Below are 12,510 nucleotides of genomic sequence, written 5' to 3' on the forward strand. Positions count from 1 at the left end.
CTTCATTTGTAAACATCTATGCCTATTCACAAGAATTTATGCTTCCCTGTAAATTTAAGTATGGTTTCAAGTTCCCTTAACTTCCATAAGAACACCATATTAAAAATGGATTTTGAGTGTAATACACCTTAGGGATAAATTAAATAAATATTAAATATTGAGTAAATAGTGACATCTTCACCACGTAGTCTCCCCATTCATGTATTGTGGTATGTGTATATTCAAGTCTTTTTATATGCCTATGAAAAGTTATATAGATTTCTTTTCTAGAGCTCTGCCTCTCTCTTGTTAAGTTTATTTATAGCAATGGTGTGATTTTGTTGATATTAACAATAGAAAATGCAGCATGTCTAACTGATTGTTGCTAGCACATAATAAAAATATTTACTATCACTAACCTTGTGGCTTTTAATGGTTACTTAATCTCTCTTAGCTTCAATCTTTTTACAAAATTAGAAAATAAAATATGTATAATGGCTATCTGAAAAGGACTTATGAAAAATAAGTGACAATACATGTAATCTACCCGGTATAGGAAATAGAGTAAATATTAAAAAACAGAAACCATTATTTCCTCCAATGATGTATTTAGTATTTGTCAAGCCAGAAGTTTGGATACTGCTCTCACCTGTGCTCCAAGATACCCTAGTATCAAAGCCCTACTGTTGTTCAGACTAGCCCCTGAACGATAGAGAAAAATCATGGCTCAGATGCTCATGGATGGGGCAAAGTGGTGCAAGGATCCACGTTGTCTCATCCCAAGCCTCTGCTCCCCATGTCTTCTCAGAGCAGGAACCCAACACACAAAGAAGAGCTGTTTCAGATCCCAGAATGGCAGGATTAGACCTTCCTTTGCAGAATAATTACACCTTACCCCCTTAACTGAAATAGACCTCTGAGGCTTGGAAGGGGGACATACATTTGCCAGAGGTCGCCCAATACATAGGAAGGCAAAGCCAGTGCTCAGATCACCTGACTCTCAAGCCTGTGCTCATTCCGCTTCACCCAGGCTGCTGCCTGCCTGGGGGCTGTGGCCTTCTCTGAGAGTTTCCTTGTGCAATGGCAGTGGGACAAGTGGGTCAACAGGAGAGCCATGAGGTTGCTCACATTCCTGCCCCTTTCTCCACTACTCAAGTCTGCCCTGCCCACAATGTGTATGTCTCCAGAGAATGCAATTCACCGAAATCTCTGACACCATAGTATGAATGACTTAGTGTATCCTCCTCATTCACATCTTTTTTTTTTTTTTTTTTTTTTGTGAGACAGAGTCTCACTTTGTTGCACAGGCTGGAGCGCAGTGGTGCGATCTCGGCTCACTGCAAGCTCTGCCTTCTGGGTTCACGCCATTCTCCTGCCTCAGCCTCCCGAGTAGCTGGGACTACAGGCGCCCGCCACCACGCCCGGCTAATTTTTTGTATTTTTAGTAGAGATGGGGTTTCACCATGTTAGCCAGGATGGTCTTGATCTCCTGACCTCATGATCCACCCGCCTCAGCCTCCCAAAGTGCCGGGATTAAAGGCGTGAGCCACCACGCCGGGCCCTCATTCACATCTTAAAACAGAAATCTGGAAGAGGATATTGCTTAACCTAAAGGAATGCTACATCATGGAGGAATCTCAGGCATGAACCAGTGAAGTTCTAAAGAGCAGGAATTTCACAGCATCTGTAACATCATCCTTTCTATGTTGTCTTGAAAAAATATAGATCCCTGGGAAACGTTAATGAGAAGGAAGTGGGGAGCTGTAGGTTCAGCCACAAGGGTTAGCTGGTCACACTGGCAAGGCCGACAGTAGCCAGGTCAGGACTGATGGTGGATTGGGAAACAAAAGACCTCCTTATGGTTTATGTAACGTTTATTTATTTTTTGTGTTTTGTGTTTTTCCTGTTCCTTGGCCAAAGGCAAGATTTCCAGATTTCCATTTTCTGGTGAAAAGGAGATGGCAGCGCTGGGGCTGATTACTGGATTGGTAATATGAACCCCTAGCGACGGGCCTGCTGTTTCCTCCCCGCACCCTGCTCTCTTTCACCACGGGACCCTTTCCCCTCCTCACTGGACAGAAGAGGTCCCAGTTCTACACCCATTTCCCCAAAGCGTCCAGGAGCCCAGAAATCATAGGAACCAGAAACAAGTGGAGCAGAAGGGACTCTTTATTGGAAAGTGGATGAGACAGGCAGCTCCAGGCGTGGTCATCCTGTATGGGAGGAAGAATGGACAGTGTGGGAAGGGGAAGGGCAGCAGGGACCTAGGATCAGATGGGGCCTGTAGCTCTGGGTATGGCACAGGTGCAGCAAGGACAGGCTCCATCTGTGGAAGAGAAGAGAATCAGACGTGAGAGTCAGCACATCGAAGCACTCAGACACAGTGAGGAGGCCAGATCATCCTTCTCGGTACTGGTTATAGCCTCTCAGACCCCTCAGTCTCCCAGTTTTTCTGTCACCTGCCACAACCTCCCTCCCACCAACCTGGGATGGTTCCCCACCACTCAGCCTTCTTTTGTGTCTTCAGGGGTCTCCTCTTCCTCCAGCTAGTGCTCACCTCACTGGGGAACCATACAGGCCATCCCGCAAGAGCCTTCACAGCACTTCTTGATTCCTGGGCAGTCAGTATCTTTCAAGCAGCGGTTAGGGGGATTCAACATGGCACACCGGATCAAGATATTGGGGCAGGAGCCAGGCTTAGTGGAGACGGGACCTTTGACTGGCCCTTGCCCTTTGACCCTATCTTGACCTTTAACTGAAACTTGTCCTTTAACGGGATCTTGTCCATTGAACGGAACACGGCCTTTGACAGTGTCTTGACCTTTAATAGGAACTGTTAAAAGAAGAAACGAGCCCACATTTATATCCAGTAAGCCCCTGCTTCAGCTACCATGTCTTTGTCCTGGGTCCATCCACTGCTTACCGCAGCATCCTCAAACCATGACCTGAGTAGGGAAGGTACACCTGGGGGAGCGACACTCTTGGAAGGCTCTTCCCTTTTTTGGGGAGTCTACAGGATCAGCATTCCCTTGGGTGTTTGTTTCTTCCCCCTTCCTCCACTCCAAGTCTCTTAGAAGCCATGGTCAGACTGGGGTGACAACCAGCAGTGAACAGAACACGTTGTCATTTCTTAGGAAGCACATTGGAATAGGAAAGTACCCCGAGCCACATACCAGGAGACTTGAGCCCCATCCTGGCTCTGGGAATTACCTTGGCAATTGCTCATTCATTTCTACATTTTGGTTCCCTCCTTATAAAATGGGAGTCCTCAAACGACATGATTCCTGAAGCCTTGTTGTTTCTTAACCTCCTTTTAGAGTACAGATTACTCTGGTGCTATCATGGGGCAGAGAAAGAAGGGACAGTGTCCACACCCAAGGTTTAAAATCCTGGAGTTCATTTTTTTTTTGCACATTCTGTGCAGGTATTGACATCTGAGGCCAAGGCCACATACCAACATTACTTCCACCAACAGTCCTGATCTCTCCACTGGGGTGGAAAGCATGCGGAGTCCGCCAGCCAAAGTTCTGCTTTTTTCTGGATATGATGGCAAAGGCCAGAAAGCCGAAATCTGGGCTCCAGTGCTGCCTACTGCTTCATAAGTGCTCCCTGTCCTGGCCCAGGGTGTCCCAGAGGGCCTCCCCTCAGTCCAACCCAGCCCAGCAGGCCACCTGTTCACTCACCTCCCGTGATACCTGCCTCTACAACCAGCATCCCAGCAATGAGGAACACCACCACGATCAAGAAGCTGCTGGCCCTCATGGTGTCAGGAAGGTGTTTGGCTAAGAGCTAAGGCCATACCAATCTTTATGCAGTCCAGCTTGGCCTGGCTCCAGGGGTGGGTCTGTGGTATTCACAAGGGACATTTCCTTAGCTTTATTGGGAAATATCCACCCCATTCTGGGAGGGACCTGGGGACTTTCCCAAGGATTATTCACAGGGAGAACTAATGGACATTACATCGCATCATCTCTGACTGTCCCAAGAGTTCTCCTACTTTCTCACGGAGTAGAAGTGCTGGCTCACTTGTTAGGTAACATTACAATGAAATTCTTCATGCTTTGAAATACAGTGAGGCCCAAGAAGAGAAAGGAATCACCGAAGGTTATTCAGCAAGTCACTGGTAGATCCGGTCTTGATTGTAAAATCAAGGTGTTTCCCCATTATGCTCTGGTGCTGCAAACCCCACCCAGATCTACTTTATCATTTCACCACTCCCAGCATCAAACTGGGCTTTTCCTTCCTTCTTCCCTGGTCCTGCAAAAAACTCTGTAAGACAAATTTGCCTTGAATATATAATGACTAATTATTGCACCTTGCTATTTCAGAGACGACCTTTCAGATGCATCAAAAAAGTAATTGAAAGGTGTAATTCTAGGTCTGAAGAGGGATGATGCCCTTAAAATCACAGTGGTAGGGAGAAAATAATCAGAAAAGAGTAGAAAACACAAATCATGTATACATTGGACATCTACAGTGTGTGTGTCCAGCATGCCTCCCCACTTCTTTGAACAGCACCTTGTTTCTTGTGAAGAATTGTTGTCTCTTTGAACCATCAACTTGTGAGTCTAAGGGGGACTGCTAATCATGAAAGCCTGACCCCTGACCACAGGTAGGTGTGTGTGTGTGTGTGTGTGTGTGTGTGTGTGTGTGTGTGTGGTGTGTGAGACTTGGTCTGCTCTATTAAAATCTTTTGTTTGAATGGGTAATAAAAGGAGAAAAAGGGGGTCCCTTCTTTTGGCAAAGGTGATCTATATGAACCACCGAATTCCAGAAGCAGTGATCTAAGTCTGGGGGTGGAGATCAACTGTCTGAGAAAAACAACCCTAGTACACTGAGACAAGGAGAGAAGTGATGGTGAGAGAAGATTCAGATGACACAGCCAGCCTTCCCTCCTTTACCTTGAGAGCAGTTCTTCACACACCCTTCTCATGTTTGGGTTATAAGGCAATAAATTAGCCCTCTGCTTCAGCTAGTCTGACTTACTATTCTGTCATTGCTACCAAAAGTTCTGAGTAATAGAAACGAATATCCTGAAGTTGGGTATGGTCAGGGACAGAATCTGAGTTAAGAATGCCTGATGTAAATGACGAGTTGATGAGTGCTGACGAGTTGATGGGTGCAGCACAGCAACATGGCACAAGTATACATATGTAACAAACCTGCACATTATGCACATGTACCCTAGAACTTAAAGTATAATAATAATTAAAAAAAAAGAAAGAAAAAAAAAAAGAAAGAAAGTCACTGAGTTGAGGTGGAGTTAAGGCAGGGAAGGTAACAAACTAATTATTGGACAGTAATCCAGCCAGTTAAATCCCCACCCCTTGTCTCTTTCGACTCTGACCTCATGCCCACCAAGCCTGAAATTGAGTGAGATACAAGCAAATGTCAGATTGTTGAAGTCTTTTGACTACTTCATACAAAAGCTCATTGTACAATAAGCCACACAAACAAATAAAAAGTGCAGAGAAAATACCTATACTATTTAAAGAATGACATGAAAATGAGCTGCCAGGTAAAGGAGGAGAATATTTGCTATATCTATGCTTCATGCCTCTCTTCAGTTGCTTCATTCTCCTTCCTCCCCAAAAATAACCGCTTTCTGAGATTTTGTGGTAATTAGCCCTTGCTTTCCTTTATAGTTATGCCACTTCTGTCTGTATTCTGAAATATATATTCAGTTTAGTACACTTTTCAATTTGTATGTAAATGAAATCTAAGGTGTAATGTTCATATGTCCTGCTTATGTTGCTCAACATTATATTTTTGAGAGTCATCCGTTTTGAAGCCCACACCTGTAGTTCATCATTTTCACTGCTGTACAGTATTCTATGAAAAATACAAAAAATGTTATATATTCATTCTACTGTCAATATACATTGGATATTTCTAGGTTTTAGCTATTATAGTGTTGCTATGAATATTCTTGTACATATCTTTTGGAGAACATAGGTATGCATTTATTTTGGATATATAGTTAGGAATGGAATTGCTGGATCACAGAGTACAGATCACAGAGTATAGATACATCCAGCTGTCATAAATACCGCAATCAATTTTCCAATATCATTGTACCAATTTACACTGCTATCAGCAATGTGTGAGCATTCCATTTGCTCCATAACCTTACCAATGCTTGATATGATTTGCCTTTTCATTAGCCATTCAGGTGCACATCTTGTGGGATTTCCTGTGATTTGAATTTACACTTTCCTAATAACTGGTGAAGCTGACCCCTTTTTAATATTTCTTTTTCTTTTTCTTTTTGAGATGGAATTTTGCTCTTGTCACCCAGGCTGGAGTTCAATGGCACAATCTCAGCTCACTGCAACCTCCGCCTCCCGAGTTCAAGCGATTCTCTTGCCTCAGCCTCCCAAGTAGCTGGGATTACAGGCACACGCCACCATGCCCAGCTAATTTTTGTATTTTGTAGTTTCACCGTGTTGGTCAGGCTTGTCTCAAACTCCTGACCTCAGATGATCCACCTGCCTTGGCCTCCCAAAGTGCTAGGATTACAGGCATGAGCCACCACAACCAGTACATTTTTAATATTTCTATTATCCATTTGGCTATCCTCTTTTGTGAAGTGCCAATTCAAGTATATTACCTTTTATTTATTTATTTATTTATTTAATTTCAACTTTTATTTTAGATTTGAATGGGTTGTTTATCTTTTCTTATTGATTTGTAGTAGAGAAAAAACTTTTATGCATTACTAATGAGAGTCTATATTGGTGAAACTTATTTGAAAACAGTTTGACATCAGCTAGTAAAATTGAATGTGTACACAACCTATAATTCAGCAATTGCACTCCTAAAGATTTAATTAAGGAAAATATTTCCACATGTTTACCAAGAAACATGCACAATAATGTTCACAAAAGTACTGTTTTTAACAACAACATACTGGAAACAGTCCATATTACCAGTACTAAGATACTGGATAAATATGTCATGACATATTAATGCCAGGAGGTAGTATACAACTGTGAAAATAACTGCATTACAGCCATGCACAATATGACTATAATTAAAATAATGTTGAATAAACAACACAAGTCCACAGTGACAATATTTAGAATTACACACTTGTCATAAAACTCAAAATGAAGGAAAACTGGGAAATATATTGCCTAGGCATATTTATACATGAAGCAAAGCTCAAAAAGGGATACACAAAAAATGAGAAAACTATAAACATGACATACAAGATAGTGGCTAACCCAGGAAATGAGAGAAGAAAACATTCTGGATGGGTGAGAAGGACACGGGTTGATTTAAGTTGTTGGTTATTAGTAATGTTCTAGTTCTTGGATTGATTGGGCGGGGGGGGGGGGAGAGAGAGAGAGAGAAAGAGAGAGAGAAAGCTGCAGAGCAAATCATTTATAGACTACCTTAGCTTTCAATAAACCCACATTGCTACCCTCACAGGTTGTTTCCAATATTTTGCTATTACAAACTATACCACATGTGACCTTTCTTCGCTTTCTTTCTTGTGAACCAGATTCCCAGAAGTATATTTGCTAGTACAAAGATGAAATGCATCTGAAATTTTGATAATATTGCCATATTTCCCTTGATAGGGGTTGTACCATATTGTAATCCCACCCGTAGTGGATAAAATTGCCTGTTTCCATCTAGCCTCATGAACAGACTGTGTGTCTAATTTGGGGGTTTTATTTTTAACTTTTATTTTAGGTTTAGGGGTACATGTACAGATTTGTTGTATAGGTAAATTTCATGTCATGGGGGGTTCGTGGGCAGAAGTATTTCATCACCAGGTAATCAGCATAGTACCTGATTAGTTTTTTGATCCTCACCCTCCTCCCATTCTCTACCCTCAAGTAGGCCCTAGTGGCCAATGTTCCCTTGTTTGTGTCCGTATGTACTCAATGTTCAACTTTCATTTATAAGTGAGAAAATGTGGTATTTGCTTTTCTGTTCTTGTGTTAGTTTACTTAGGATAATGGCCTCCAGCTCCATCCATGTTGCTGCAAAGAACATGATCTTGTTCTTTTTTATGACTGCATAGTATTCTATGGTGTTTTTGTACCACATTTTCTTTATCCAGTCTATCATTGATGAGCAATTAGGTTGATTCTATGTCTTGATATTGTGAATAGTGCTGTGATGCACATACGGCATGCATGTGTCTTTATGATAGAATGATTTATATTCCTTTGGGTATACAACCATTAATATAATATCTTGGGTTGAATGATAATTCTGTTTTAAGTTCTTTGAGAAATTGCCATACTGCTTTCCACCGTGGCTGAACTAATTTACATTCCCACCAGCAGTGTATAAATGTTCCCTTTTCTCTACAACCTTGATAGCTTATGTTATGTTATAATGACTGGTGTGATATGCTATCTCAGTTGCTGTTTGGGTTTTCATTTCTTTAATGATTGGTGATGTTGAGCATTTTTTCATATGTTTGTTGGCCACATGTATGTTTTCTTTTGAGAAGTTTCTGTTCATGTTCTTTGCCCACTTTTTAATGGTGTTGTCTGTTTTTTGCTTGTTAACTTGTTTAAGTTCCTTATAGATTCTGGACATTAGACCTTTGTTGGACACATAGTTTACAAATATTTTCTTCTGTTCTGTAGGTTGTCAGTTTACTGTGCTGATAGTTTCTTTTGCTGTGCAGAAGCTTTTTAGTTTAACTAGCTTCTATTTGTCAAGTTTTGTTTTTGTTGCTATTGCTTTTGGCATCTTCATCATGAAATATTTAAATGGTTCTACATCAGAATGATATTTCCTAAGTTATCTTCCAGGGTTTTATAGTCTTATGTTTTACATTTAAGTCTTTAATCCATCTTGAGTAGATTTTTGTATATGGTTTAAGGAAGGGGTACAGTTTCAGTCTTCTGCATATGGCTAGCCAGTTATTCCAGAATCATTTATTGAATAGGAAGTCCCTTCCCCCATTGTTTCTTTTTTGTTGATTTTTTTGAAGATTAGATAGTTGTAGGTTTGCAGCATTATTTCTGGGCTCTCTAATGTTCCATTGTTCTAAGTATCTGTTTTTGTACCAGTACCATGCAGTTTTGTAGCCTTGAAGTATAGTTTGCAATCAAGTAACGTGTCGCCTCCTGCTATGTTCTTTTAGCTTAGGATTGACTCGGCTATTCAGGCTCTTTTTTGGTTCCATACAAATTTTAAAATAGTTTTTTCTTTTTTTTTTTTTTTTTTTTTTTGTGAGACGGAGTCTCGCTCTGTCGCCCAGGCTGGAGTGCAGTGGCCGGATCTCAGCTCACTGCAAGCTCCGCCTCCCGGGTTCCCGCCATTCTCCTGCCTCAGCCTCCCGAGTAGCTGGGACTACAGGCGCCCACAACCGCGCCCGGCTAATTTTTTTGTATTTTTAGTAGAGACGAGGTTTCACCGTGGTCTCGATCTCCTGACCTTGTGATCCGCCCGCCTCGGCCTCCCAAAGTGCTGGGATTACAGGCGTGAGCCACCGCGCCCGGCCGTTTTTTCTATTTTTGTGAAGAATGTCATTGGTAGTTTCACAGGAATAGGATTGTATCTGTAAATTGTTTTGGGCAGTATGGCCATTTTAACAGTATTGATTCTTCCTAACCATGAGCATAGGAATGTTTTTCCATTTATTTGTGTCATCTGTTATTTCTTTGAGCAATGATTTGTAATTCTTGTTGTAGAGATGTTTCACCTCCTAGGTTAGCTATATTCCTAGGAATTTTTTTCTTATTTGGCTATTGTTAATGAGATTGCATGCCTGATTTATCTCAGCTTAGATTTGTTGGTGTATAGGAATGCTGCTGACTTTTGTGTATTAATTTTGTATCCTGAAACTTTGCTGAAGTGGTTTATCAGATCAAGGAGCTTTTAGACAGAAACTATGGGGTTTTCTAGGTATGGAATTATATTGCCTGCAAACAGGGATAGTTTAACTTCCTCTCTTCCTATTTGGAAACTTCTTATTTCTTTCTCTTTCCTGGTTCCTCTAGCTAGGACTTCCAGTGCTATGTTGAATAGGAGAGGTGAGAGAGGGAATTCTTGTCTTGTTCTGTTTTTCAAGGGAAATGCTTCCAGCTTTTGCCCATTTACTATTATCTTGGCTGTAGCGTTTTCAGAAATGACTCATTATTTTCAAGTATGTTCCTTCAATGCCTAGTTTGTTGAGGGTTTTTAACATGAAGGAACATTGAATGTTATCAAAACCTTTTCTGCATCTGTTGTGATAATCACGTTTTGGTTTTAGTTCTGCATATGTAGTGAATCACAATTATTAATTCACAAGTGTTGAACCAACCTTGCATCCCAAAGTTAAAGCTTACTTGATCATGGTGGATTCGCTTTTTGACGTGTTGTTGGATTTGATTTGCTAGTAATTTGTTAAGGAGTTTTGCATCAGTGTTTGCCAAGGACATTGGCCTGAAGGTTTTTGGTGTTGTGTCTCTGTCAGGTTTCGGTATCAGGATAATGTCTAATAGAATGAGTTGGGGAGGAGTCCCTCCTCTCCAGTTTTTTGGAATAGTTTCAGTAGGAGCGATATGAGCTCTTCTTTATACATGTTATACAATTTCCCTGTGAATTGTTTGGTCCTAAGCTTTTACTTGTTGGTAGGCTTTTGATTACTGATTCAATTTTTGAACTCTTCATTGGTCTGTCTAGGGATTCAATTTATTTCTGATTCAATCTTGAGGTTGCACAGTTCTAGAATTTTATCCATTTCCTTTAGGTTTTCTAATTTGTCCGCCGAATGTTCCAAGTAGTTTCTGAGAGTTGTTTGTATTTCTGTGGGGTTAGTGATAACATCATCTTTGTGATTTCTGGTTGTGTTTACTTGGATCTTCTCTCTTTTTCCCTTTATCCCCCTAGCTAATGATATATCAATCTTCTTTATTCTTTTAAGGAAACAGCTCCTGGATTCATTGATTTTTTGCATTTTTTTGTGTCTCAGTTTCCTTCAGTTCAGCTCTTACTTGGTTACTTCTGGTCTTCTGCTAGATTTAGTGTTGGTTTACTCTTGTTTCTCTAGTTCCTCTAGTTGTAATCTTAAGTTGTTAATTTGAGATCTTTCTAACTTTTTAATGTGGGCATTTAGTGTTATAAACTTTTCTCTTAACACTGCTTTGGATCTAGAACTAGAAATACCATTTGGCCCAGCCATCCCATTACTGGGTATATACCCAAAGGATTATAAATCATGCTGCTATAAAGACACATGCACATGTATGTTTATTGTGGCACTATTCACAATAGCAAAGACTTGGAACCAACCCAAACGTCCCTCAATGATAGACTGGATTAAGAAAATGTGGCATGTATACACCATGGAATACTATGCAGCCATAAAAAAGGATGAGTTCATGTCCTTTGTAGGGACATGGATGAAGCTGGAAACCATCATTCTCAGCAAACTATCGCAAGGACACAAAACCAAACACTGCATGTTCTCACTCATGGTGGAAATTGAACAACTACAGGAAGGGGAACATCACACACTGGGGCCTGTCATCAGGTTGGGGGAGGCGGGAGGGATAGCATTAGGAGATATACCTAATGTAAATGGCGAGTTAATGGGTGCAGCACAGCAATATGGCACATGTATACATATGTAATAAACCTGCATGTTGTGCACATGTACCCTAGAACTTAAAGTATAATAGTAAAAATAAATAAATAAAAACACTGCTTTGGCTAGTCCCACAGATTCAGTATGCTATATTTTTTTCTCGTTAGTTTCAAAGAATTTCTTGATATCTGCCTTAATTTTATTATTTACTGAGAAGTCATTAAGAAACTGGTTGTTTAATTTCCATGTAATTGCATGGTTTTGAGCAATTTTCTGTGCATTGATTTCTATTTTTATTGTGCTGTGGTCCAAGAATGTGGTTGGTATGAATGTGGTGTTTTTGAATTTGCTAAGGATTGTTTTATGTCAAATTGTGTGGTCAATTTTAGAGTATGTGGCATGTGCAAATGAGAAGAGTGTATATTAGGTTGGTTTTGGGTGGGGAGTTCTGTAGATATCTGTTAGGTCCATTTGGTTCAGTGTTGAGTTCATGTCCCAAATATCTTTGTTACTTTTCTGCCTCAGAGGTCTGTCTAATTCTGTCAGTGGAGTGTTAAAGTCTCCCACTATTATTGTGTGGTTATCTAAGTCTCTTCATAGGTCTGTAGGAGCTTGACTTAGGAATCTGGGTGCTCCTGTGCTAGATGCATACATATTTAGGATAGCTAGGTCTTCATGCTGAATTAAGCCTTTCATTCTCGAATGCCCTTCTTTGTGTGTGTGTGTGTGTGTGTGTGTGTGTGTGTGTTTTAATCTCTATTGGTTTAAAGTCTGTTCTGTCTGAAATTAGAATAGGAACACCTGCTTTTTTCTGTGTTGTGTCTGTTTGGTAGATTTTTCTGCATCCCTCTACTTTGAGCCTATAGGTGTCATTGCATGTCAGATGGACTCTTGAAGACAGCACACAGTTGGGTCTTGATTCTCTATCCAACTTGCCACTCTGTGCCTTTTAATTGGGACATTTAGCCTTTTTACATTCAAGGTTA

General features: G+C 40.7%; 1 protein-coding gene across 1 annotated transcript; it reads right to left on the minus strand.

Moving 5' to 3' along the window:
* Positions 1-2,130: 2,130 nt before the first annotated feature.
* PI3 (peptidase inhibitor 3) lies at positions 2,131-4,581 on the minus strand. Its single transcript, XM_025399280.1, has 3 exons — positions 3,663-4,581; positions 2,537-2,812; positions 2,131-2,305 (listed from the first exon to the last, which is right to left on the minus strand). The coding sequence occupies exons 1-2, from the start codon at positions 3,739-3,741 to the stop codon at positions 2,538-2,540; spliced, it is 354 nt and encodes a 117-aa protein (XP_025255065.1). The 5' UTR covers positions 3,742-4,581; the 3' UTR covers positions 2,131-2,305; position 2,537.
* Positions 4,582-12,510: the final 7,929 nt, after the last annotated feature.

This window comes from Theropithecus gelada, chromosome 10, assembly GCF_003255815.1.
Source record: "Theropithecus gelada isolate Dixy chromosome 10, Tgel_1.0, whole genome shotgun sequence".
NCBI classification, from domain to species: Eukaryota; Metazoa; Chordata; class Mammalia; order Primates; family Cercopithecidae; genus Theropithecus; species Theropithecus gelada.

What these genes read in the sequence shown, in the direction of transcription:
- PI3 (XM_025399280.1), bottom strand. Translation starts at nt 3,741, where the DNA reads ATGAGGGCCAGCAGCTTCTTGATCGTGGTGGTGTTCCTCATTGCTGGG. An exon ending in AGAGGCAGGTATCACGGGAG is followed by an intron (nt 2,813 to 3,662) that starts GTGAGTGAACAG and finishes TTCTTTTAACAG; the next exon opens with TTCCTATTAAAGGTCAAGAC.